The sequence below is a fragment of the Odontesthes bonariensis genome, chromosome 22 (genome assembly GCF_027942865.1).
Source record: "Odontesthes bonariensis isolate fOdoBon6 chromosome 22, fOdoBon6.hap1, whole genome shotgun sequence".
Taxonomy (NCBI): Eukaryota; Metazoa; Chordata; class Actinopteri; order Atheriniformes; family Atherinopsidae; genus Odontesthes; species Odontesthes bonariensis.
In genome coordinates, this window is record NC_134527.1 from 22,856,314 (window position 1) to 22,879,412 (window position 23,099).

The following is a 23,099-nucleotide window of genomic DNA, read 5'->3' on the forward strand; positions in this document are numbered from 1 at the left end:
AATCAAAGGTTCCTCTTGTCATGAAGGCATTTTTTTTTTTTGATGACGGAAATCAGGAGCTTGTCTCATAACAACAAGTTTTCCACGATATGCATAAACATTTAGGTTGTATAAGCCCCGATACTTTGCAGTTTGAACACTGCACTGCATGTACAGCTGCCGCTTCGACTGTTCTCACATCTGTCAGTAGTTTTGAAACAGTTTCTTATCAGCGTGTGCACTGATAACATGACCTCACATTCTAAGCAGAATAGTTGCAAAACCAGACGGTGTTGCTCAAAAATGCTGAAGAGTTTTGGGCAAATAATGAAGTTAGTGATGTCTGAGCTCCATTCAGCTGGTTCAACATTAGGGCTGCGGTAAGTAGAGGTCTCTTTTTTAAAAAAAAATTTATAGCACATATTTAAAATCCTGATAGCAGGGAAGTCAAAGATTAAACTGGTTTACAATGGCTCAGTTCCATCACCAGGACAGCCTCGATATTAGGCCGCAATTGGACTTATAGCACGAAAAGCACAAGATGAGGCAAATTTAGCGTAAAGAACGGCTTGGTTCCATTAGGTGAGCAAGAGTGCAGAAAACAGGGCTCCTTCAACCAGCATACTGAAATGGAATCTGGTCATTTTTAACGGCATGTGTTACATCTGTCCATAGTGCATGCTAACTTGCTGTCACACTGCTATGGTTTATCAGGACACTCAAATGTCAGAGAGCCTAATTTATTTTTATTTGAGATATAACTATCGCAGCTGCCAGAGGCAGGATACAGACCGGCAGTTCATCGCAGGGCCAGAAAGCGAGATAAACAGCCACAACGGCCCTTAACAGGATGAAATGGGTATGGAAAATGAAGGACAATTAAAGATATGTGCTCAGTTTTGATAACTGAGGAACTAAGTTGCTGGTGGTTTTTGAAGGAATTGCATTTTTGTCCATATGATAATGCCCCGAAATGTTCAACAGTTTCATACCCAGACTCTCATTACAGAGCTGTGCTGTGGTAGACGCAGGATGTGGTTTGGCACTGTCTGGATAAAATAAGCAAGAAGGTCCTATATAAAGATGTCTGAATGGCAGCATATGTTGCTCCGGTCATGCGGTGTCCACAATTATACCTCCATACCATCAGATCTGATAACAAGTCAAATGGTCCTTCTTTTCAATAGCCTGGAGGACACAGCAGCCATAATTTCCATCCATGAAGGAGATAATTGCCCAAGTTTGATCACATGTATCCGGTTACACCAACTGGGATCGGTGTGGATAAATGATGACAGAGGGATGATTACCAGCCTTGATCATAAAGTGATATTTTCTAACTTATGCTATAGACACATATGCGATAGAGCAGTGGACAAAGCATCCTAAACGGTTTTAGTATAAAACTTATTATTAAATATTTGTAGTTTCAGTGCTGCAGAGTTGCATCACAGCTTTGTGAAAGTGTGGTCAGATTCTCATGAATCTCTCCTCCCATCCTTCCTTAACCCCATGACATCTTCCATTAAAGTTAAGGAAAAGGGCTTAGGTAAACACAGCATGAGGTCATATATTATTTTATTTTTTAGAAATCATTCAACCCATCCTGTTCACTGACAGTGGGTTTTAGAAATAGTCTTGAACCAATGCAGTGATTTCCATTGCAGAATCCTGTCTGATTTCAATGCATTACAGCCTGATTACGATCACTAATTATTGGTTTTCTGCATTGTCCCCTGTGCACAAATGAGACATTTATACAGATGATCCATGAATGTTATTTTTTCGCTGTGTCACAACACAGCAAACTCAGCTTCTCTGTTTTTTTATGAAACCACCTCTACATTCATCTATTACCACAACTGAAACATGTTGCTGTTTTCATTCTTTATTTAGATATTATTGAACATCCCCATATTTTTAAAAACTGGTTGTAAATAGAATTACGACGTCTGCGTTTCCTGTGACTTAATCAGTCCTTTGCACTGAAAGAAGGCTTCCTGACGTGGTTCACGCCCGAGGAAGGTTTTCAGCATGTCCATTCCATCCACAGAGCCACCAGCTTCCAGAATCACCCTTCTGTACTCTTTTCCAACCTGTCAAGCCACAGATGTACTAATAAAGACAATCCTACACTAAACCAAATTACAATTAAATTAAATAAGAGAATCTATCGGACCAACCTTTGGATTCATCATGCCTTCCTTTTTAAAACGACTGAAAAAAATGTCCATTGAGTAGACTTCACTCCACAGATAGCTGTAGTATTGGCCATCATATCCGCCAGCCAAGTGGCTGAAACTGGCTGTCATATTGGTACCTGCAGAAGACAAAACATGACAAGAAGAATTTTAAGGTATATGCTAAAGGAAATTAAAAACAATCTTTGGATAACCACAATGTGGTAATTACAATCAAACTTAATGATTTTTTAAAAATATTATTAGTAGAACAAGGGAACTTCAACAAGAAGCTTTGTTATTTTTGCTGAAACTGTCACAATACGCAGATTAATGAGAAAAATACATTTCAGGTCAATCCAACTTCCCACAATGCATTACAGCCTCCTCTTCAGGGAGGAGCTTTGGAGGCATAGCTGAAGCACAGCAGAGAGGGAAGTGGTCTTCTTTAGGTATCAACCTCTGATTTGAATGAATTCTAATCCCAGATAGATGTCTTCATGCACAGATTTATCCAAATACATGACATTGGCGACATACACCATGTACACATTTAATATTAATGTGTATTTTCAATACCCGCTTAATCCAACTGGAGGGTCGCGGGAGGGCTGGAGCCCAGGTCTCATTGGGAAAGAGGCAGGGTATTAATGTATTATATTCCAATTAATATGTGCATTTTCATTTCATTCACACATTTTAATCTTTCGTCTGAAGAATTTAGTTCAAAAGAATGTAAAGTGGACATTTTTGGCTCCATGGTGTAGCAATCTTTCATGCACACACTAAAGCCCTATTTGGACGGGACTAGTTTAATGGGGGGACCTGGGGTAAAGTAATAATAACCGGGAAATCTAGTCCCGTCCGAACGCGCCATGTCAGTAAAGATAGCGGAGTATGTCGGTAAACTTTGCCGAGAATTCTACCTCCTGTGAAACGGTCCGGAGTATCTACCATAGGTAATACTAATCCCGTGCAAATGCGACCTTCGGTAATAAGTACGGAATATATCGTCACATCCTTTTAAAGAGAGAAACAATTAGGTGTAAAATAGAAAATGACACTTAAGTTTCGTTGTGCAATCCTTTTTTTAAACTATACTTTACATTCAGGTAAAATAAGTATCCTGAGCAAAACCTTTGGTGAACAGTACTTTACATTAAGGTCAAAAATGAATAAATCTTCTGTTCTGTTATACTGTACAATACGTTTTAGTAATACTTATCATTCAGGTAAACAAACAAAAAAGTCTTCTGCGTTTGTATACAATAATTTTGGAGCAGAATGCTTTATATTCAAGAAAACTCCTCCCATGTTAGATGAATATTACAGGGATTTCTTGTCCCGTCCGAATTGGTCATTTCTTCTCCCTGGCGTCGTCTGGTTAACCAACATTACCACACGTCCCCCCATTGAACTAGTCCCGTCCGAATAGGGCTTAAGACTAACCTCCAAACTCATGACTTAATCCATTTCTACTTAACAACACCAAATGCTCAACACAAATTTTGACAAGTTCAAGATTAAACTAAATCTTCTTTATTAGTAATGGGACTGATCAGTTCTAAAAACCGGCAGGACTATGATTTAATAAAAAGAACACAGCCGAATGTTTTAGGAGGTTTAGTGATTGAGCAAAGAAAAATAAAAAAAGGGTCAGATTCTGCTGCACAGCACAAGCTGCTTAATTAGCTGTACCTGTAGTACTGTTTTTCAAAGGGATTCACAACTTTTAACTCGCACAAATTGCATCAGCGCAGTTCAAACACAAAGTGTGGCAATGTGAACAGAGGCAGGGTATAAAGGCCAGCAGTCCAGTCTAGCATGCGGATCCTTTTTCTTTAATTTATCCAAAAAACATCCCCAGGCATTGTGATTCAATTTCTCTTTATAAGCCAATTGTTCTCTCTTCTCTCCAGTTTTTGTCGATTTCCTAATCCAGCAGTTTTGAACAACTTTTTAGACAATAGAAAAAAAAAAAAGTCAACAATTTAACCAGGCTAGGTAACGATAACCTCGCAAGATTAGTTTACATATAGATGAACGACAGACCAGACGTTGTGCACACTCAAGGAAAACAGTTTTTCACACTTCATTGCAGAATTTACACACGATCAGAGAAAAATAGAGATGCACGGCAAAAGTAGCATACTTTCAATATTTTAAACGCCCTCCCAACAATTCACAAATCATGTCTGCAAGCGTCAAGCCAGATGTGCACTTTCGTATTTTTATTCCGTTGAAGAGACAGAAACTATAGGTTAAATGGGATGGGGGTGGGGGGGTTGTTTGATTTGATTGATTTTGTTTATTGACATTGTGCAAAGCATTAAAAAGGTATACAAATAAATAAGTCAATAAATATGTCTTGAAAACCTTGTACAACATGTCAAAAGGATAACACAAAAAAGCTTGGGAAGCTTGTTTCCATTGTGGTCCTTGTGAATGTACAGCATGTATGTGCTAGTTACCATCAGTGTATATGAATATGTGAGCAAGCCAAACATACATGTATCACAATGGACAGGGACACCAAAAATAAACAAACAAATACACACTCTCTCACGCACACACACACAGTGTGTGTGTGTGTGTGTGTGTGTGTGTGTATACATGAGTGCATGCGAGTGCATGCGACAGAGATTAGGATGATCGGGGGTGCTTTTTAACATTTGTTAAGTCAATTATCTGAGTGTGTAAAGACCTGTGTTTTTAATGTGTTAAAAAAAAATTCATGTAAAGCACTTTGTGTTACATCGTGTATGAAAGGTGCTTTATAAATAAATAAATTTAATTGAATTAATGCAACTAATGTCTTATTTAACAGAGCCGGGCCCCCTTGGTGAACGGCCGGTCCCCTTGTGCGCAAATTAGCTAAAAACGCGCAAACAAAATGTCTAAAAGTGTCAATAAGACAACAAAAAAAAATGTACAAATGTAGAAAAACTTGGCCTCAAAATAGTATTTATTCATTTTTCTCTGCGCTTGTTGCTCATGTCACAACTGACCTGGCGTAGCAGGGACACCCAGGATGTCCTGGCAGTGCTTTGCAAACACTTCCGCTGTATCTGCACTTTGGCTGGAGTGAAGGGACTGGTCCACTTTACTGAGGACTACCTGGCGCAGGTTCATCATACCTGAACAGGAGGAGAGCACATTCACAGAGACTCTGAACATATGCAAAAGTGCCACAGACCGCTTTATATTCTTCTGAGAATTTAAGCGTCTGACCAGTGTTGGCTACTCTGGAGGCAATCAGTTTATCGAGCAGATTGTCTGGGATTGGCGTGCCGTCCCTGTAGTGGCAAGACATTCTTCTTAGAGGCTCCTTTTCCCAAACCCAGTTTTCCAGCATCTGAGATGGCACTTCCACAAAGTCCGTCTCCACGAGAGTTCCACTGAATTCTGAAAAAGTGGTCTGACTCACACGCACACACACAAGAGGAAAATTAAGCCTCCTCAATTTAAAATTAACATGCAACACTCTGTATGCAAAGAGACTGAAAGTACAGATTGTGTTGTTTACACTGGCGCACCCTTGAGCAGAGCTCATGCATGACGTGGCCGAACTCGTGAAAATATGTCTCCACTTCATGGTGTTGGAGGAGGGAGGGAAAGCCTTTTCTTGGCTTGGTAAAGTTGGCCACCATCGCCGCTACTGGAAGCCTGCGTTTTCCATCAGGTCCTCTGCAGCCAGGCAGGAGCCCAAAGCAAGCTGCGTGGCCATATTTTCCTTTCCTGGAGAAATCTTACAGTCAAGATGAAGTCTGAACATTTACACGAACAGAATGGCAACGATCTTATCACACGCAGAGCATATTTGTAAACTGGATGTTTCACACGTGACACAATGTCTACCTTGGATGCAAGTCCAGGTAAAACTGTCCAATCTCTTCCCCCGTCTCGGTGTCGTGGGCCGAATATAGCTTGACATTTTCGTGCCACACATGAGCGTTTTCCACTTCTGCGAAGGTGAGACCCAGCAGCTCCTGGTAGATACCGAGCAGTCCTTCCGTCACCACCTCAAGTGGGAAATACTCGATCAGTTTGTCCTTGTTCACAGCAAACTTGCACTGCTCCACTTGATTCATGTAGTAGGGCAGGTCCCAGGCATTGATCTGCCCATCAAACGGGAAGCCTTTCATCAAGCACTCCCTCCTCTTCAATGCAAGGATATATTTCCTCTCCTTGATTCCAATGGGCTTCAGTCTCTCATAGAAAGCATCTGTTCAGGGAAGAAAAACACAATCTTCGTGGTTCAACGGACAAACATCAATATGTGCAATGCATCTGAGGGATCAAAGCAGCGACTCAGCAGGAGTCCCGTTTCTGTTCCAACTCTTCTACTTTTTTTATGCCTTTACAAGGTTTTTGTTCACAAATTAAGAACTTTCTTGAAATTGACCCAAATTTACCATCACTACTCAGAGCCCAAAAGTTGAACCCAGTGGTGGCACTAAACCAGATCAAGTTTCCTTTTATGTGATCATCTCAAAAACAGCCAGGCCTGGAGTCAAAGCTCTTCCATCATTTTAGTCTCGACATTCATCTGCATCTTTTTTTTCTCCATTTCTGCTTCAAATTGCTTTTGTTTTTCTCCCCCCCCCACTCTTTGTCTGTTTCCATAAGCCCAATTGTTGACATCTCAGCAGAAACAGTTGTTCTGCACATGTGTTGATGCAGTTTCTCCTCCTAGCGAGAGGATCTCCCAAGTGGTGCATTATGGAAAGAAGGTCATCGTCACTGGGGATGCACGGGTGCAGGGTTTCAACCCTCCCGTGGCTGAGTTTCACTCATCATGACCCGATGCATGTGTTGTGCTTTTAAGTGCTCATATGGGCCAACAAAATAATGTTCCTGTGCCTCCGTCGCCGCCACTCGTCGCTGTACATTTAACGCCGTCAGCTGTTTTTTGATCTCTCTACACTCAATACATTGGAGTACATTTTAAAAGTGATGCGTGCACTGCATATTCTGTTGCATATTTAGGTCAGGCTTGCTGCCATATTCGGAATTTTTTTTTTTAATCAATAATTTGCGTTGGACACTCCGTATATTACTGCTCGTCTGAGTAAACTGCAATTTATTTATTTTTCTTCCCCAGAGGACGACACGGTGAGCCTATCACAGTACTGCACAACAATAACCAGAAACTGTTCTCACACAACGAGCCCATTTCTGTTTGTAATATAATCCACCTGCCGGCATGAGTCATAATTCACTGCCTGTTACTCTACTCATAAGAAGAATTTAGAGTAACGGACACTAAACTCTTCTTTCCCATTCACTGGTCCAGTTAAGTTTCTTCTTTACTGCCACATCGTTGTCAGGTGACATTTATCCTCATCTTAATCTTAAATGGCTGAATGTTAGTATGCTTGTGTGTGTGCGTGCTGAGATGTCAGCGGGGTCATACCTATAAAGTCAGACACATTGCTTGCATTTTTGGCCATGTTAATCTCCAGCACATAGTTTGCATGGCTACTGTAACCAAGTAAGTCTGCGACCTTTGCCCTGAGTTGGATCAACTGTTCGAGGATCGCCGTGTTCACCTGGAAAAGAAAGGCAAAAAAAAAACAAATCTGCTTTATTTGGTGACATCTATGGTTATGGCAGTAATGTAACAGGTCTGAGAATGTTCAGAGCAGCAAACATTTCCTGAGCAGCGACCGTCAGAAATACAACACCAGAGCAGCTGGTAAGATCTGTGGAGAGCGCAGCCATACGTCCGCGCAGATGATAATGGATCTTTCTCCATCGTGTCATTAACAACAGCGGAGTTATTTCATGCCACAGATGGTGCGTAGTGGTTGTTTACAGCAAATAGCTCTTTGGGAATTCAATTCAGTTTTATTTATATAGCACCAAATACAACAATTCAATTAATTGTAATCATAATTATTTTCAAAATATCAAGGAATATTCAAGGAATCACCTTGCTGATGCAAAAATACTATTTTCTGTGTTGTCTTTGGCTTTTTCTGTAGACACAACTAAAGAAATGGGTGTGTCTTTGTGAAAGGCTGGTAGTAACAAAGTGCCCCAAGACACAATATTAAATAGGGTCTTTGCTCAGTTTGTCTGTTATGTTACAATACTGGTTCATCCCTCGAGTAATGTGCTTTTTTATTAGGCTTGGCTGATTCGTAGGTCAGTGTTAAAGTAGGCAATGCCCCAAAAAAAAACGTTTAAGGGCCTTCAGAAATCCTGGAGAACTATGGCTCAGGACCACTTAAAAAGATAAGAAAGTCTAGCTCCTCGGAAAGAAGATTTAAAGAGATGAGGGGTGGGTTAAGACTTAAGACTGTAATCAGAGAATCCAAATGGCTCTTTGCCAAAAGAAAAACAAACAAACAAACATAAACCTCCTCAGAAACATAGATTCATTTATATAAAGGACTGAAATTTCATATCATATCATAAAGCAATATTAAGTAACAGCATTTCCGGGCTGCAGATATTGAATATGTAAGTTTCATTGACTTCACTTACCTCTTTACACCTGCTGTGAAAAGCTGCTTCCATCTTCCTCCTCGTTTCAGGATTGTGACACCTCTTCATCAGCGGGTAGTAATGAGGATATTCCAGAGTCACTTTATACCGACCCTCAATCGTCTTGTCCAAGCCGTTGAGGAAGCTGTCAGCCAGCCCGCCTTCGCAAGGCGCACAAAACAAGTGAAAATAATTCGAGCAGTTTCAGAGAAGACAGGGCGTTTATGCCGATGAGCTTACCCAATTCATGCTCGGAAAAAACCAGGAATGTGTTGTCCTCGTTCAGATTCTTGCTGAACTCTATGGAGAGCTCGCTGATGAGCTTGGAAGTTTGTTTTACTTCCTTGGAAAAGAAAAGAACGCGGCAAGAACGTTACGCCAGAAAATCAAATTTTGTCTCTGTTATGTAAGATAATTAGTCAGGAAATAAAAAGATAAATGTATGTTTTTGTTCTTGTTTTCTTTCCTGACTTGGTCAGTTTACAGAGCAGAGAGCAGACCCTGAAAAAGTTGAACATAAGAACAGAATACATGATATGCATTGCTTCATTTAAACTATAGAACTGATTACAAGGAGCACTTTTTGAACTTTGAGTCATCAGACCACAGAGCAGATGAGATCAGGCCCCTTTTTCCTCCAATAGAGATTTCTACTGACATTTCTTGGGAATGTTCTTCAACACAATGCTTTTGTTAATCCGCAAAAGCTTCTGTTACATGTGCTGCTGGCACCAAATTCAAAATCAGCATTATTATTATTTTTATTTTTTTTTAATGTACATAGTCGTTCAGTTTGTTGTCTTGTCTTTTTACTATTTCCTGTTTTTATATACATTTTTACATCCTAACATTTCTGGAAAAAGGGGTTGTAAGACACTGAAAAACATCTCGAACTGTAAAAATGAACCATACTCAGACAACACACTGCATTACCTCCTGAATATCTTTAGACAGGTGCAATCCTTTCCTCTGGCCCAATGTGACAAGCCTGTCTAAGAACCTCTTCTCTTCAGCTGAAAGACTGTCTTGAAGCTTTTTCTGTCAAAACATAATCATATGAATGGGTTTAAGACATTTAAAAAAAAACAAAAATAATTTTTTTAAATCATCTATTTAATCGCTGCTGCATGAAAATGAGCCACCACTACATGAAATCATACACGGCACTGGCTGCCTTTGAGAAAATGAGATTCAATTTCTTTCCAAGGTTAAATAAGAACCAGCGGTCGGGCTCAGATGAGGGCGGCGTATCCTTGATCTTAATAGAACATTGGAATAACTGCTGAGATAAATTCATCTAATCCTCACACCACATTGCTTGCACACATCATTGCTTTTGTGGACCAGGGGCCTTATTGAATTGCAGTGTTTATATAAACCTCGCCTCCACGATATTCTTAGCGATGTGCATGTTTAGGTAAATGTGACATCGGGTGCAGGATACAGGATATACACAATATCACATACACAATCATACACAGTACAATGTGCAGTGAAATTTCTTCCTTGTCCTGCTGCCAATAAAATGAGAATTAAAATTAAATATGAATAATATAAGAGCCCTTTCACAATAGTACACACAATTTAAAAATGTCTGTGTAAAGTGTCATAGTATAAAATAAAATAAAATGTATAGGGTACATTTTTTTATGCACCTGCAAGGCAGTAATTCGTATGAACACGTCTTCCCGCATGCCGATCTCCACGTCAAACTCGGACAGCTTCTTATCTGCCTCTGTGCTCGCAGATCGAACCTCCTTGTCGGGACAAACGTACTGAGGGAAGTCGAGAACATGTCGCGATGCTAAGAGAGCAACAAAATGAAAGCAAAACGGTGAACGTTTCAATGATTTGCAGAACACAGGACGTTTTATACATAGTCTCATTAAAAGACCAGTGGATTGGTCCATCCTTTAATGTTTCGATTTTGTTAAAAAAAAAATAAAAGGCCTCAGATGCTCAGCTGCAAGCACTAATTTGATTCTGCTGATGAGAAAAATCATTAAAAACAACTGTGGTTTTGTTTGGAAGAAACCCCGACCACCAAGACTTATGGTCTTTGTGTGTTCTAATTACCGTCTCCTCCAATAAATATTAAATAATTCTAGGTAAACACAAGAAACTTGTGCTAAAGAAAAGAAAAAAATGGACCAGACTCAGTGAATTATTCCCTATACTCCCTATATAGATCAGTGAGCAGTGCTGACCAACATATCATTGGGGTCATCAGGTAGGATATATAATATAATGAGCCATAAAATCATATTAGACAGGATCCTTTAAAAAAAAAAAAAAGAAATTTGATTAAATCTGAGTGAGTGGTGTATTTCTTTGGGACTATTTTAAGTCAAGGATGTATATGCATTTAGTGCTTAATTTTCATGTATGAAGAATTGGTTCCACAAGCAGTGACGCTGAATATTAGCTTAATCCATTTATGGATTAACAGAAAATTAAACCGCCATCATTTTGATAATCAGTAGAATCCGCCAAAGTTCTGTAGGTTTAGTTTTGGACTCCTGGCTCAACAAAACAAGACGCCAGCAGAACTTTGGACTCTGAAGGCAGATTATGATATTAAATGCAATTAAAGCTGCAGTCTGCAACTCGTTTTCAAGCATAATTCCTGGAACTGTCCGGGGATTCTGAAAGTAGTACATTAAATACCCCAATACAAAAAAAAAAAAGAGTTCTCTAGGTCCCCTATATGTCCCGCTAGGTCCCTCCAAAGCCAGCAGGTTTGTTTACAAAATTGCAGACCGGACCGGTAAAAGGTAACCAATCAGGTTACGAGCTGGGCTCTGCTGCCTGTCAATCACCGTTTGTGCACGCGCGATACAAGGTAGGCTCGTCCCCACGCTTATTTATCTAGACTATTGAACTTCATTACGGGCTAGTCTACTTACTGTGTCTTCCATGATCGCAAATGACAGGTGAGTTGATGAAAGAGGAGTCGTGTAAGCGCATCTGACGTGCACATCTACGTGCACGAGTTCTCATGTGTTTTGAAGGGGCGGGACAGGAAGTTGAATAACTTTTTATTTTTCGGTTAAAAAATAAGCATTTCTTGCATTTTGCGACTACGGAGGTCACCGTTTTCAACTTCAAGCGTTCTGATAGATCATGTAAACTCTTAAAATGCCAAAAAGTAGGACTTTACGTATGACAACAACAAATCTTGCAGACTTCAGCTTTAAATGTAATCTGGAATGAAAATGATCACTGGTTGAAGTCAACCCTTCATCAAGGAACATTTGTGATATCTTCTCTATTCACAAAATGTCCCATTCAAATCAAATGTGTCATGGGTGGGGCGGTCTGTGGCGTGGTGGGTTGGGCGGCCGCCCCATGTGCGGAGGCTGCAGTCCTCGCTGCGGCTGCACCGGACGGCCCTTTGCCGTGTGTCTTCCCCATCTCTCTGTCCCCTGCTTCCTGTCTCTCTCTCCAACTGTCTATCCATTAAAGGCATAAAAAGCCCCAAAAAATATTTTAAATAAATATAAATGTGTCATGGGAGCGCTCAGTGGTTAGAGTGAGTCGTCCAATAATCGGAAGGTTGGCGGTTCGATTCCCACTCTCGCCACTTACAAAAAAAGATTGGTGAAACTGACAGCTGGAGGGGTGTCAGTCCACCTCCTTGTCACGGCCTTGAGCAAGGCACCGTACCCCCATGCTCCTCGGGCGCTGCCCACCGCTCCAGTGTATGGCATCTGTTGTGTGTGACTGTGCATGTGTGTCAACAGGTGCCTACCTGGATGGTTTAAAAGCGGAGGACACATTCCGTGTGTATGCATGTATTCATGACAATAAATCGGAGCTTGATTCAAAGACTTACATGCGTAATCCAGCTTGGCATTAGCCAAGGCTTCCAGTGTGTTTTCAGCTGAGACGGTCTCCATTTTTAGAGATCCAATGTCGTCATAGACCGTCTTTACTCTGGCTATCAAGCTGTCTGTCATGGTCCTGATCTCATCTGGAGACAAGTCCCACTTCAGCGTGTTTCTGCCATTTCCCGTCTGAGAGTGGTCTCTGGCCGATATCACTGTCCCGCGTGGGATGGTCATTCTCAGGCGTTGTTTGAAGGATCTGGAAGAAAATTGGACCCTCTATTCAATATCGGAGTGTAAAACAGTGTTAAGTAACCGGTTTAAAAAGAACAATCTTATTTAATTTGACGAATCAAATTGTATGAATTACTAAACCCAGTCTAGGAACATTTTCATCTGATAATTTTCAATTTAGTTCAGATGTAATGGCATGTCATGCCAGTTCTTCGATAATTGAAACCTCGAGCACCATTGATTGGCACCAAATCTGAAAAGAAAAAAAAAAAAAAAAAAAAAAACTCCTCCAAGTTCTCCTTCTACATTTGATTTCATACAGCATTTGGCTTTGGTTGATGCATGCCTGTCAAAATGCAATCTGTCCAACATTAGAAAACAAACAGTTGGTGGCAGTAAATCTCCATTCATGTGTGACTGAACTACAAGGGGGGTGTTAACAGAGCACCAGGCAATCTATTATCCACAATCTGTAGCAACAAGAGTGGTAATAGGTCAATTTTTCTAACACATCATGATTTTTTTTTTGATAATAATCAACTTGTTTATTCAAACTTTATTCACTAACTTTAATTTAGTAAGATTTTTACTTTTTGTTTTCAATACTTCAGCAGAGGGCTGAATGAGACAGAAAGGAGGTTACTTATCGTTGATGCAGTGGAATCAGACTAAATGAGCAGGATGAAAACTGATGACACCTCATGTCTTTTGTCATCTTTTAAAATCTACTGATCTTAAAGTTTATCAAACCGATGATTTATGAACAATTCCTCTCCTTTCGACATCAGTTCAGCTTCAACATCATTGTGGAGAAGAGTGCTTTACTGGAAAACACGCGGGGTCCTTTGATTACTTCAGCCAAAACAAACTGTAACATGACCATGAAAAAAAGAATGTGAGAGCACCCGAACCAGAAGGTGGTGCTCGTCTCTGGAAACACCCATAAAACCCTGCCGGAATTAGAGAATAAACCAGAAAGCTGCATTAAAATGAATGCGAGATCATTTTACTCACAATGTAAATGATAGAACTAATTTTAAATCTGTCTTGCACCACCGTTTGTTGTATGCTAGTGTCGGATGGTCGGCCATGTCCACACAAAAACTGAGCCGTTGGCATGTTCTCATTTACAAGGTTATTCTTGGACTGCTTCCTCCTAATCTCCATTACTATTTTCACAAAAGCTCAGGAAACATTCATGATAACGATAAAATAAGCGACATCATTGGATAAATACACAAAATCCATTGCTGTCAGACGAGTTGTCCTTCGCTTTCTTTTTATTCCGTTTTCAAGGTTGATTAAAGAACATTCGAAACAGGAAGTAAAGAACAATAAAGAAAATTGTACTCAAACCTCCATCTCCATTCAGTAACCCTAATTTATCAGGTGAGATCAAATACTTTAATATCACAAGCCCAGGACCTGGGAATGGAAACGCCTCTGTTTAAATGAGAGTTTTGAAAATTTAAATTACACTATTGGGGGAAAAAAACAAACATATATCATGTTTCTTACTACCATAATAATGACATCATCTACAAAAAAATCTAAAGATCTACACTTTTACCATCTCCTGATCTCACAATAACAATAAACCCCTCAATGCAAGGATAAGTGTACATTTGAGAGTTCAGTGCTCCAAACACCACATGCACTGGTCCACAGAGGTGTGGAAAGAAAGTGATACAGTCAGCTCAGCCATCCTTCACCAAGTTCTTGACAAGTGTGTGCTTCTGTGCACCGGGCCTGAATGCTTGACCCACACTGTGAGAGGATCTGGTGGCTCTGCTATGCTGTGGGAGGGTCTGGACTGGCAGGGACTGGCGGGGATTGGGCCTACTTAGATTGAAGGTTCAATGCAGATCAATACAAATCTGCTCAGAGTGATCGGATTTGATCCAGGATCCTTCCACGCACAAACAACGAGGGATCACTGAAGTTGAAGATGCTCTGGTTGCACTACACCTCAGGCCACTTTGTTAGTTTTCCCTTTAATGTGTCACCCATTTATACCACAAGCGGTAAATCTTTCAAGGTCACATGGACAAAGTGCTCAGCATTTTTTCCATGCTAAGCAGAAACACTTTTCCATGTCAGTGTAAAGTTTCACGGCCGTGGCAGTTGAAAGTCTTTCAAACCTAGCTCATAACAGAGTAGAATAACTGTTAGGGAGCTATCAAATCACAGCCAGGACTCAAAAGCAGCAAAAGTCACACCTGGAAAATCATCTTTTTTTCATGTTTAACAAATGCAGGAGCAAATATAATGCAAAGCAATCCAGAGAAGTTGAAGAAGATAATCCTGCGATTTGTGGCACATGTTAAATGAACACATTTTACACGAAAGCATACCTGCAAACTGTGCAAAGCGTTCGGCAGACCACAACTCTTAACGCAGACATGCCGGCGTTTCATGCGTTTTTCCGAGCACAAACCCCCTCCTCCTCCTCCGAAAAAACACAGTGTCGTCCCGTCTAACCCTTACTGTTCCTCAGTCCCCAGCAGCAGCGTCCCTCCCTCTCGCCTGTGGGAAGCCTCTTTATTTCCGTGGTCAACGCGCAGGCGCGGAGGAGGATGCGAGCAGTCTCACACGAGCCCTCATGACGCGGTAGCAGCAGACAGCTGAGAAGCTCAGGTAGGTGGGCGGCATCCTGTCACCAAATCTTAGGTATACATTCATGTTTGTGTCGGGGTTGAGCTTTGTTTCCTCTCCTCGCGCTGTTTTCTGGAGGGTTGTGTTTTTTTTTGTTGTTTTTTTGGGGTTTTTTTTTTGCCCAGGATCCTGCAAGCTGCACAGTGCGCGAGCCTTGTTGTCAGATTAGGCTTTTTAAAACGACACCTGCCGATGTCACTGGCGGAATTAGCCTTCATGCATTGTGTTTTTTGAGAATACGACATTTGTGAGGTGAATTAAAACACCCCTGTTCTCCTGTGAAGCGCTATTACATCACAGCTTCTGCATCACCGCATCTACGTGTGTCAACACACTTGAAGGAGGAGTGGCTGTGCCAGCGGACCTAAACGAACATAACAGCGCGTGGCGTCAGCACGTGATGGAAATATGAGGCAGTGTTCGTGTCCGTTAATGACCATCACCTTAGAGTCAGATTATAGTCCGTTGTGTGGCTCTCTTTGTGAGCCTGCCGCACAGATTTCTTGTCAGACAGAGGAGAAACACACCAAACCAGAGCCAGCGTGTTGGTGGAGCAAAGCATGAATTCGCTTTCTTCCTCCTGGGAGTTGTCTTGGAGACAAGAATTGAAAGCACCACCAGCATCCTTTCTAGTTGTGAGGGATACTAGATGATAACGTGGTTGGATTAACCAGTTTTGCTTTACGGTTTATGTTGTGGTAGCTGTGTGTTATCATCACCTCTTTGTAGGAGTGATGGGAACGCAGGGTGTATTTGAGCTAAAATGGATATGAGTGCACGAGTTCATTTTTGTTTAAATTGCACTTTAGTGGTTCAGATTCTTTAACAGGTGCAGTTTATTACACTACAAATGGTCTGTTGGTGTACAGGAAACCTGGGCCTGTTGATGCCCACTGGATAGGCCAACCATAATAACCATTATACACTTTTAGAATGATGTTTTAATCCAGTCCACTAAGGTGATGAAGCTGTGGGAACATCTAAACCAACACTTAATAACGAGGGTACATACCTAATACATTATTAAGGATAAGAGTTGGCACAATATTAGAATTTCAAACGTTTTACATCTTATTTTGAATGAAGAAGCAGAGATTTTCTTTAATTAAGCACAAAAACTAAAGGGCACTGCTTCAATCAACTTTAATGCAAGACTTTCATTTGTATTTTCTTTATGTTGAATTAATTTCTCATGAATAAATATTTAGTTAACGATGAGACTATTCACGAGAAAAGGCCAAACTTCAAACATGGCTGTTCATTTATAAAGTAGTGCAGCTGAGCTGCATGTGGACTTCCGCCAACACATCCTGTCGTGTCAGAGTCAGACTCCCTTGAACTCTGTTTTCCCAAACAACTAAACGTGACCCATAAATGAAGCGAATGGCAGCTCTTGTTTTATGTACTGAATGTGGTTGCCGCTTCACTCCTCTGCAGAGTGATCAGTCGATTCCTGCCGTTAAATTGCTGCTGGCAGACCCACTGCAGCTCATGAGCATGGTTTTATGTGTCATGCAGTTGTTGTCAGGGAGATGAGTGAATCCCTTTTGTTCGCGTCAGCGCCATCTTCGGTCTTTGTTTTGGGGCATGTCCCTCCAGAGCCGGTCCTCTCCCAGCTACTACGCGCTGCCCTTACTGCAGCCTGGCAGAAATCAACATTTATAATACACAGACAAGCAATCTCATATGACTGATGCCTTCACTGATACATGTTTTTAAACATAAAGTTGGCAAATTGTGTTATTTTCTTTTAGAGTATTTTACAACTTTTTGTGCATGTGAAGGGTTTGCAAGGTCAGCAACAAAGAGAGCTATTCTCTTCCAGAAAAAGACTTACCTGAAAGACCTAATTTGTACTCCAGGCTTTTTTTCCTTCATTTTAAAACATCACCCTGTTACACATTTGCATTATTGATGCTACAACTGGGCATGTGGGACAATCAAGCTGACCAATCTGAGCAGACTGGGCCATAAAGGTGGGATGGGGTGGTGGCGGAAGTTATGTTGGCTTGCCAGGAGCTTCCACCACTGTTGTAATCACTTTGCTTTTCACTACTTATTGCTCATCTCTATGCTCGGTAGCTACTGCTGGCAACCTCTTCTGCATCTGTTGGGTGCAAAAAGCAGATGAGCCCCGTCCTATCTAGTGGCACAAAGTGGTATTACAGAAACAGAAAAGTCCGGTCCACCACTAAAGTTTCTCATTTGTATATCTCAGCAGCTTGTTGCGCGGGCGTTTTTTTTATATAATGTCAGAAATATTGCTTGTTCCAATTCTATAATTTGACTTTGCAGTTGATAAAGATGGACATTTCCACTCTAAGCCAGGAGTAGGACGTAGAACTTCACTGAGTGCATATCTGAACAGATCTGTGATTCAGAATTCTTCCGACCCAGACGTCCCCAAACAAAATGCCACACTTGTGTTTTGTGGGATTTATTCGTTGGCAGGAACTCCAGACACCCACAGAAATGTTCTAAAGCGCACTCAACAAGAAGTTGTTTTCATCAAGCGACAACATTTGTTAAAAAGCTCAACAGCTGTTATCCATTAATTTAAAACATATATATGTATATATATATATATATATATATTTGAATCATGATTTCATAACACAGCGGGGCATGCAGGCTCATGCAGCATCGCATAGAGGTTTCCATCTGACTATTGTTTTTAAATGAAAAAGCATAAAGCATATATCCCTTTTATTATGAACAACCACCTAATGAATTAACCATGTGGTCATTGTTATGTGGGTGCCTTTCTGCCAGCAGTTTCGAGGTAAACATGGCAGTGGAGAAGCGCCTGGCATTCGCTATTGTGCAGTTCCTACGAGATCAAACACATTGTGGTGCTTTGAATTCAGATGAGCAGGAGAGCCTCGAGGGTAAGTCGACTCAATTATACTTCGGGAAAATACCATCATTAATATATGAGAGTCTACTCTGTCCATCCCAAAATGAGAAAGACAACAAGTTTTACTGTAACAAAGTAGGACAAGTGACTACACATAATAGGGGCTTAATCTAATCTAAAAAAATGAACAGAGGAGTTTAGACTTCTTGCTCTGGACGTGCTGCCAATGCTGTTAACAGCCCACTTCTTTGACCGCTCTGTTACATTGAATTATTCTGTCATATTTTACTCATTCTCCACCGCAGTTGCAATACAGTGCTTGGAGACTACCTTCAAGATCAGTTCCAGTGACTGTCATCTTGCAGTTCCACAGCCACTTGGAGAGATATTCCTCAACGCTCTACTCAAGGTGGGTACGGCAAACTACACAGGAGCAATCAAAGTGAGTGGTGTAGTGCTTGATGTTTTTAATTACAGTCTACGGTGCTTTTCCTGGTTTAAGTTCAACTGTCTTCTGTCAGTGCTATTTAAATCGCATCAGTGACTCTTCTATGCCGAACAGAATGACAACCTAACCATACCAGAAACCTCCCCGTCTCCTGAAGACATCGAACGGGCGGAACAACTTAAGAATGAAGGTGAGGTTAACTACCTCGATATGAACTCTTAGGGTCTGAGGCCATAATTCGGCAGAGAGAAAGATTATTCACAAGTGGAAAACATTCAAGATGGTTGTTAATCTTCCCAGGAGTGAACGTCCCAGCATGGTCAGACCGTGCAATGCTCAGAGAAACAGCCAAAAACCCAAGAGACAATCTCAGACTCTACGGGCCTCAGTTAGCATGTTAAATGTTAAAGTTCATGACAGCACAATTAGAAAAAGTCTGAACATGTATGGTTTGTTTGGAAGGGTTGCAGGAGAAAGCCTCTTCTCTCTAAAACAAACATGGCGGCACAGCTTAGGTTTGTAAAGTTACATCTGAACAAACCACAAGACTTCTGGAACAATGTCCTTTGGACAGACTGGACCAAAGTGGAGACGATCCCAAACACAGCAGCAAATCTACAACAGAATGTCTGAAAAAGAGAAGAATTGAGGTGCTGCAATGGTCCAGTCAAAGTCCAGACCTCAACATGCCTGAAATTCTGTGGTGGGACCTGAAGAGAGCTGTGCATAAACCAATGCTGCAAACCTCAATGAGCTGAAGCAACGTTGGAAAGAAGAGTGGGCCAAAATTCCTCCCTGAGAGACCGATAGCATCAGACAGAAAACCATTACTTCAAGTTATTGCTACTGAATCATAGGCTGGACTTAACTTTTCAAACACTGCTTGGCATTTTGGTTTAGTAGTTGTTAATTAATGCAATACGTAATGTGCTGTAAAGCTGAATTCACCTGATTTTAAGACCTCGGGATCAGATGATTTTTCAAAACAGCTCCTGATGAGTAAAACTTTAGGATTGAAAGGGTGCGGGCGTCCTTATTTTTCCCCGACTGAACAGAATGATTAAAAAAAACAAAAGTTACCCCGCAAACATTGGTCTGATGTTTGTATCCACAGTGTTTCTGTATGAACTCTGTAAACAATCTGGTTTTTAAACTTCTAGGGAACAATCACATGAAGGAGGAGAACTACAGATGTGCATTGGAGTGCTACACAAAGGCCATTGATCTGGACCTAAGAAACGCAGTGTATTATTGCAACAGGTATGCGCTACAGAAAGCAACATAAGTTTGTGCTTCTATTGACGGTTAACAGTTTTTAATATGTCTGCAAACAAACAGGTTGGTGATATGAACTGAGCAATCTGATGTAACTCTCTGCAGGGCCGCAGCTCACAGTAAACTGGGGAATTATACCGAAGCAACTGGTGACTGTGAAAGAGCCATCGGGATTGACCCGACCTACAGTAAAGCCTACGGGAGGATGGGGTGAGTCGAATGTTTTTTCCTCCTCATCAAACATTTTTAACAAACTCCCTCTGCAGTTTGTTCGGAAGCCCATCCAAACTGACTTTCTTTTGTGGCTTCAGTTTGGCTTTGACAGCCATGAACAAGTATCCCGAGGCAATCTCCTACTTCAAGAAAGCTTTGGTGTTAGATCCCGAGAACGACACCTACAAATCCAACCTGAAGATTGCAGAGCAGAAACAGAAGGAAGCATCCAGCCCAGTAAGTTAAACAAGTCATACGTTCCTTTTTGCTTTATTGTTTATGTAGCATATGGAGCGCATATTGCACTCGTAGCTCACAGACACTGTGTCGCCGTGCCTTCATGCCCAACAGATAGCTGCTGGATTGGGATTCGACATGGCTAGTTTAATCAACAACCCTGCCTTCATCAGCATGGTAAGTGTCCGAATATGTGCTCTGAACAGCTTGTTTCTGGTTCCATCGGAGCCTGTTAACCATCCGAGTTATTGTCCTGTGGAAAAAGTCCTTGTCCGGTCCGACAGAAAACAGACTTGTTAAACGATGACACATGGGAACGCCCGGCAGGTCAAGAACGCTTCTGCAGGCATGCCGGAGTTTTATTGCAGCAGCGACATGACACATCTAAATCTGAGAGCTGTGCACCCGCACTCAGGGCCCACCGCGAGTGACTTACGGACTGCTTTTCCTCATAAAGCTGCCAGTGGGATCAGTAGTAAATAGTCTTTTTTTAAACCTGTGAGAGACACAACGGGTTTCAGGTTGATTTCTCTTTACAGGCTGCGAGTGTTATGCAGAACCAACAGGTGCAACAGCTGTGAGTAGAATCTGTATTTGATTATTTTGAGATTACATTTAATTGCAGTCTTAAATGGAGTTTCATTAAGCACCGACTCCCTCTCGCTGTGTGTTCAGTATGTCAGGAATGATGTCCAACGCAGTCGGAGGTCCTGCCGCAGGAGTGGGAGGACTATCAGACATTTCCAGCTTGATTGAGGCGTAAGTACGGTGATCAAATGAAATCATGGGGTTTATAATCAAGCGACTATATAAAAAGATATAACTAAAATATACATGTTCTGTAAAGTACTTTTGAAATTGAATTGATTTTAACAGCTCAACAGGGACTACTACACAGTTTGTTAGCAGCACACAGTTCAAAAGCTAAAATCTGTGCTGGTACGGAGGTAAGTCATTGCACAGGACACGGAGAACGCTGTTAATGCAGAATGATACACACGTGTTTTGGGAAGACTTTGTTTGTTTCAGCAAAACAATGCCAACCCACATCCCAACCATAACACTAAAGTGACCTGCCTGCATTCCAGTCCTGTCCCCCACTGAAAACATTTGAAGGATTATGAAACGGTAATATGCCAAAGGACCAATCAAACAAGAATGGTAAAAACCTAACTTTCAGAACTACAGCGACGGGTCTCTTCAGTCCCCAAACACTTACAGTCACTTGCTTTTTAAGTGTTTTTACACTTGCCCCAACCTTTCTTGGAACTGGGACGGTGATCCACTCGAAAGTCAGCAGAGAAGTTCATTGTTGTTTTGATTTACTGGATATTAGAAACTGTGCTGAAGCTGAATCTGGGCAGAAATACAGCAGGTAACCAGATGATCTATTCTCTCTGTCAGGGGACAACAGTTTGCCCAGCAGATCCAACAGCAGAACCCCGAGTTGATTGAGCAGCTAAGGAACCACATTCGGAGCCGCTCCTTCAGCGGCAGCGCCGAGGAGCACTCATGATCTATTCAGGTATTCTTATATTTAAAATAAATAAATAAATAATAATAATTATTATTGTTTACCATACACAAAAGTAGACTTTTAAACAAATAATTAACATACAATATTTTCATTCCAGCCACACTTTATTATTTTTTTTCCCCCCACAAGGAAGAGCAACCATATGGCGCGATAACAATCTCTACACCCATTTCTTTAACTCAAATCCCCGGCATAGCTGGAACGAAGAGACACGGGTGGGGTCCAAGGCACTTTACTGTGGCAGAAGGCCCAAGAGTGGAGGCAGACGGGCCTGGAAACTGGACCATGAAATGAAACCTGACTCAAAAGGGGCAAAACGAACCGTTAACACCTAATCATTAAAAAAAATAAATAAATAAAGAGCCAAGAAGTCATTCAGCCCACTGACAGAACATGTGCGAATTCTTTCTTCAGAGCTTTTCCGTCGGGCAGAGATCCTGATTTCCATGTGCTGAAACTACTGCCTTCTTCATGTTACGAGTTACGGATCTGACCGGTCTGGTCATGTTAAATAGAAGGTCGGGGAGGAATGTACATGTCAGCTTTTCTCATAAGAACACAAACGGAGCATCTCGTTGACTTTGTTTATAATGTTTAATATTATTTTTGTAGGCAGAATTTCTCCGTACTTGTTCATTTAAAAAAAAACAAAAAAAAAACAAGTGGGGACTCACGTCGTTGCTTTGTACTACTTAACTTTTGATTAAGACAATGTAACTGTACAGCAGTGTTTGTAGCCTTTGTTAGGTCGTTACAGCACTTTAGCAAAAATGAATGCCCTTCCCCTTGAAGCCAGTTTAACTGCTACTTCCCTACATATTCATACTGTTCATTTGCATGCTCTGAAATCTGGTATTTGAGATCAGATGCTTTCTGGAAACAAATAAGTATGCCATGGCAGCACTTTGTTATGTCAAACATGTATGAATAATGTCTTGAAATTAAATATCCACTTACATGTTTGCTTGCTGTTGTTTCATTATTTTATTACCGTGGGATTTTTTTTTTGGTAAACGGTGAGAAATCCTGCAATGTTGACCAGAACTCCCCTCAAAAAAAATAAAAATATCCCAAAGGGACCCTCCCAGCTAAATGAAAGTCTAAATTAGGTTTGTTACGATGTCACATTTTCATTGAAAGGTAATTGTGGCCATAAGAATTTATT

At 41.1% G+C, this 23,099-nt stretch overlaps 2 protein-coding genes across 3 annotated transcripts; one reads left to right on the top strand and one right to left on the bottom strand.

Annotated features, from left to right (window-relative positions):
- Positions 1–1,579: 1,579 nt before the first annotated feature.
- Positions 1,580–15,251, bottom strand: nln (neurolysin (metallopeptidase M3 family)). Its single transcript, XM_075455425.1, has 13 exons — positions 15,067–15,251; positions 12,487–12,737; positions 10,307–10,455; positions 9,585–9,689; positions 8,892–8,994; positions 8,652–8,812; positions 7,576–7,711; positions 6,018–6,384; positions 5,696–5,897; positions 5,391–5,577; positions 5,168–5,296; positions 2,163–2,299; positions 1,580–2,075 (listed from the first exon to the last, which is right to left on the bottom strand). The coding sequence occupies exons 1-13, from the start codon at positions 15,114–15,116 to the stop codon at positions 1,923–1,925; spliced, it is 2,130 nt and encodes a 709-aa protein (XP_075311540.1). The 5' UTR covers positions 15,117–15,251; the 3' UTR covers positions 1,580–1,922.
- A 9-nt stretch (positions 15,252–15,260) lies between these two features.
- On the top strand, positions 15,261–22,896 carry sgtb (small glutamine rich tetratricopeptide repeat co-chaperone beta). Of its 2 annotated transcripts, none has more exons than XM_075455434.1 (12): positions 15,261–15,349; positions 18,143–18,255; positions 18,530–18,633; positions 18,787–18,862; positions 19,833–19,932; positions 20,053–20,157; positions 20,259–20,397; positions 20,512–20,574; positions 20,937–20,974; positions 21,073–21,156; positions 21,802–21,922; positions 22,032–22,896. In XM_075455434.1, exons 2-11 carry the CDS (start codon positions 18,156–18,158, stop codon positions 21,911–21,913), a joined length of 921 nt encoding a protein of 306 aa, XP_075311549.1. In that variant the 5' UTR covers positions 15,261–15,349; positions 18,143–18,155; the 3' UTR covers positions 21,914–21,922; positions 22,032–22,896. The 2 variants fall into 2 exon arrangements, with proteins under 2 accessions (XP_075311549.1, XP_075311550.1); XM_075455435.1 differs by having other exon boundaries at positions 22,064–22,896.
- The last annotated feature ends 203 nt before the right edge of the window (positions 22,897–23,099 follow it).

Coding starts and splice junctions, on each gene's coding strand:
- nln (XM_075455425.1), bottom strand. CDS start 15,116: ATGTCTGCGTTAAGAGTTGTGGTCTGCCGAACGCTTTGCACAGTTTGC. Junction 12,738..15,066: donor ACGCTTTGCACAGTTTGCAG/GTATGCTTTCGT, acceptor ATTTTCTTCCAG/ATCCTTCAAACAACGCCTGA. Junction 8,813..8,891: donor TTTTTCCGAGCATGAATTGG/GTAAGCTCATCG, acceptor CGCCTTGCGAAG/GCGGGCTGGCTGACAGCTTC.
- sgtb (XM_075455434.1), top strand. CDS start 18,156: ATGGCAGTGGAGAAGCGCCTGGCATTCGCTATTGTGCAGTTCCTACGA. Junction 20,158..20,258: donor AAAGCCTACGGGAGGATGGG/GTGAGTCGAATG, acceptor TTGTGGCTTCAG/TTTGGCTTTGACAGCCATGA. Junction 20,398..20,511: donor AGAAGGAAGCATCCAGCCCA/GTAAGTTAAACA, acceptor CATGCCCAACAG/ATAGCTGCTGGATTGGGATT.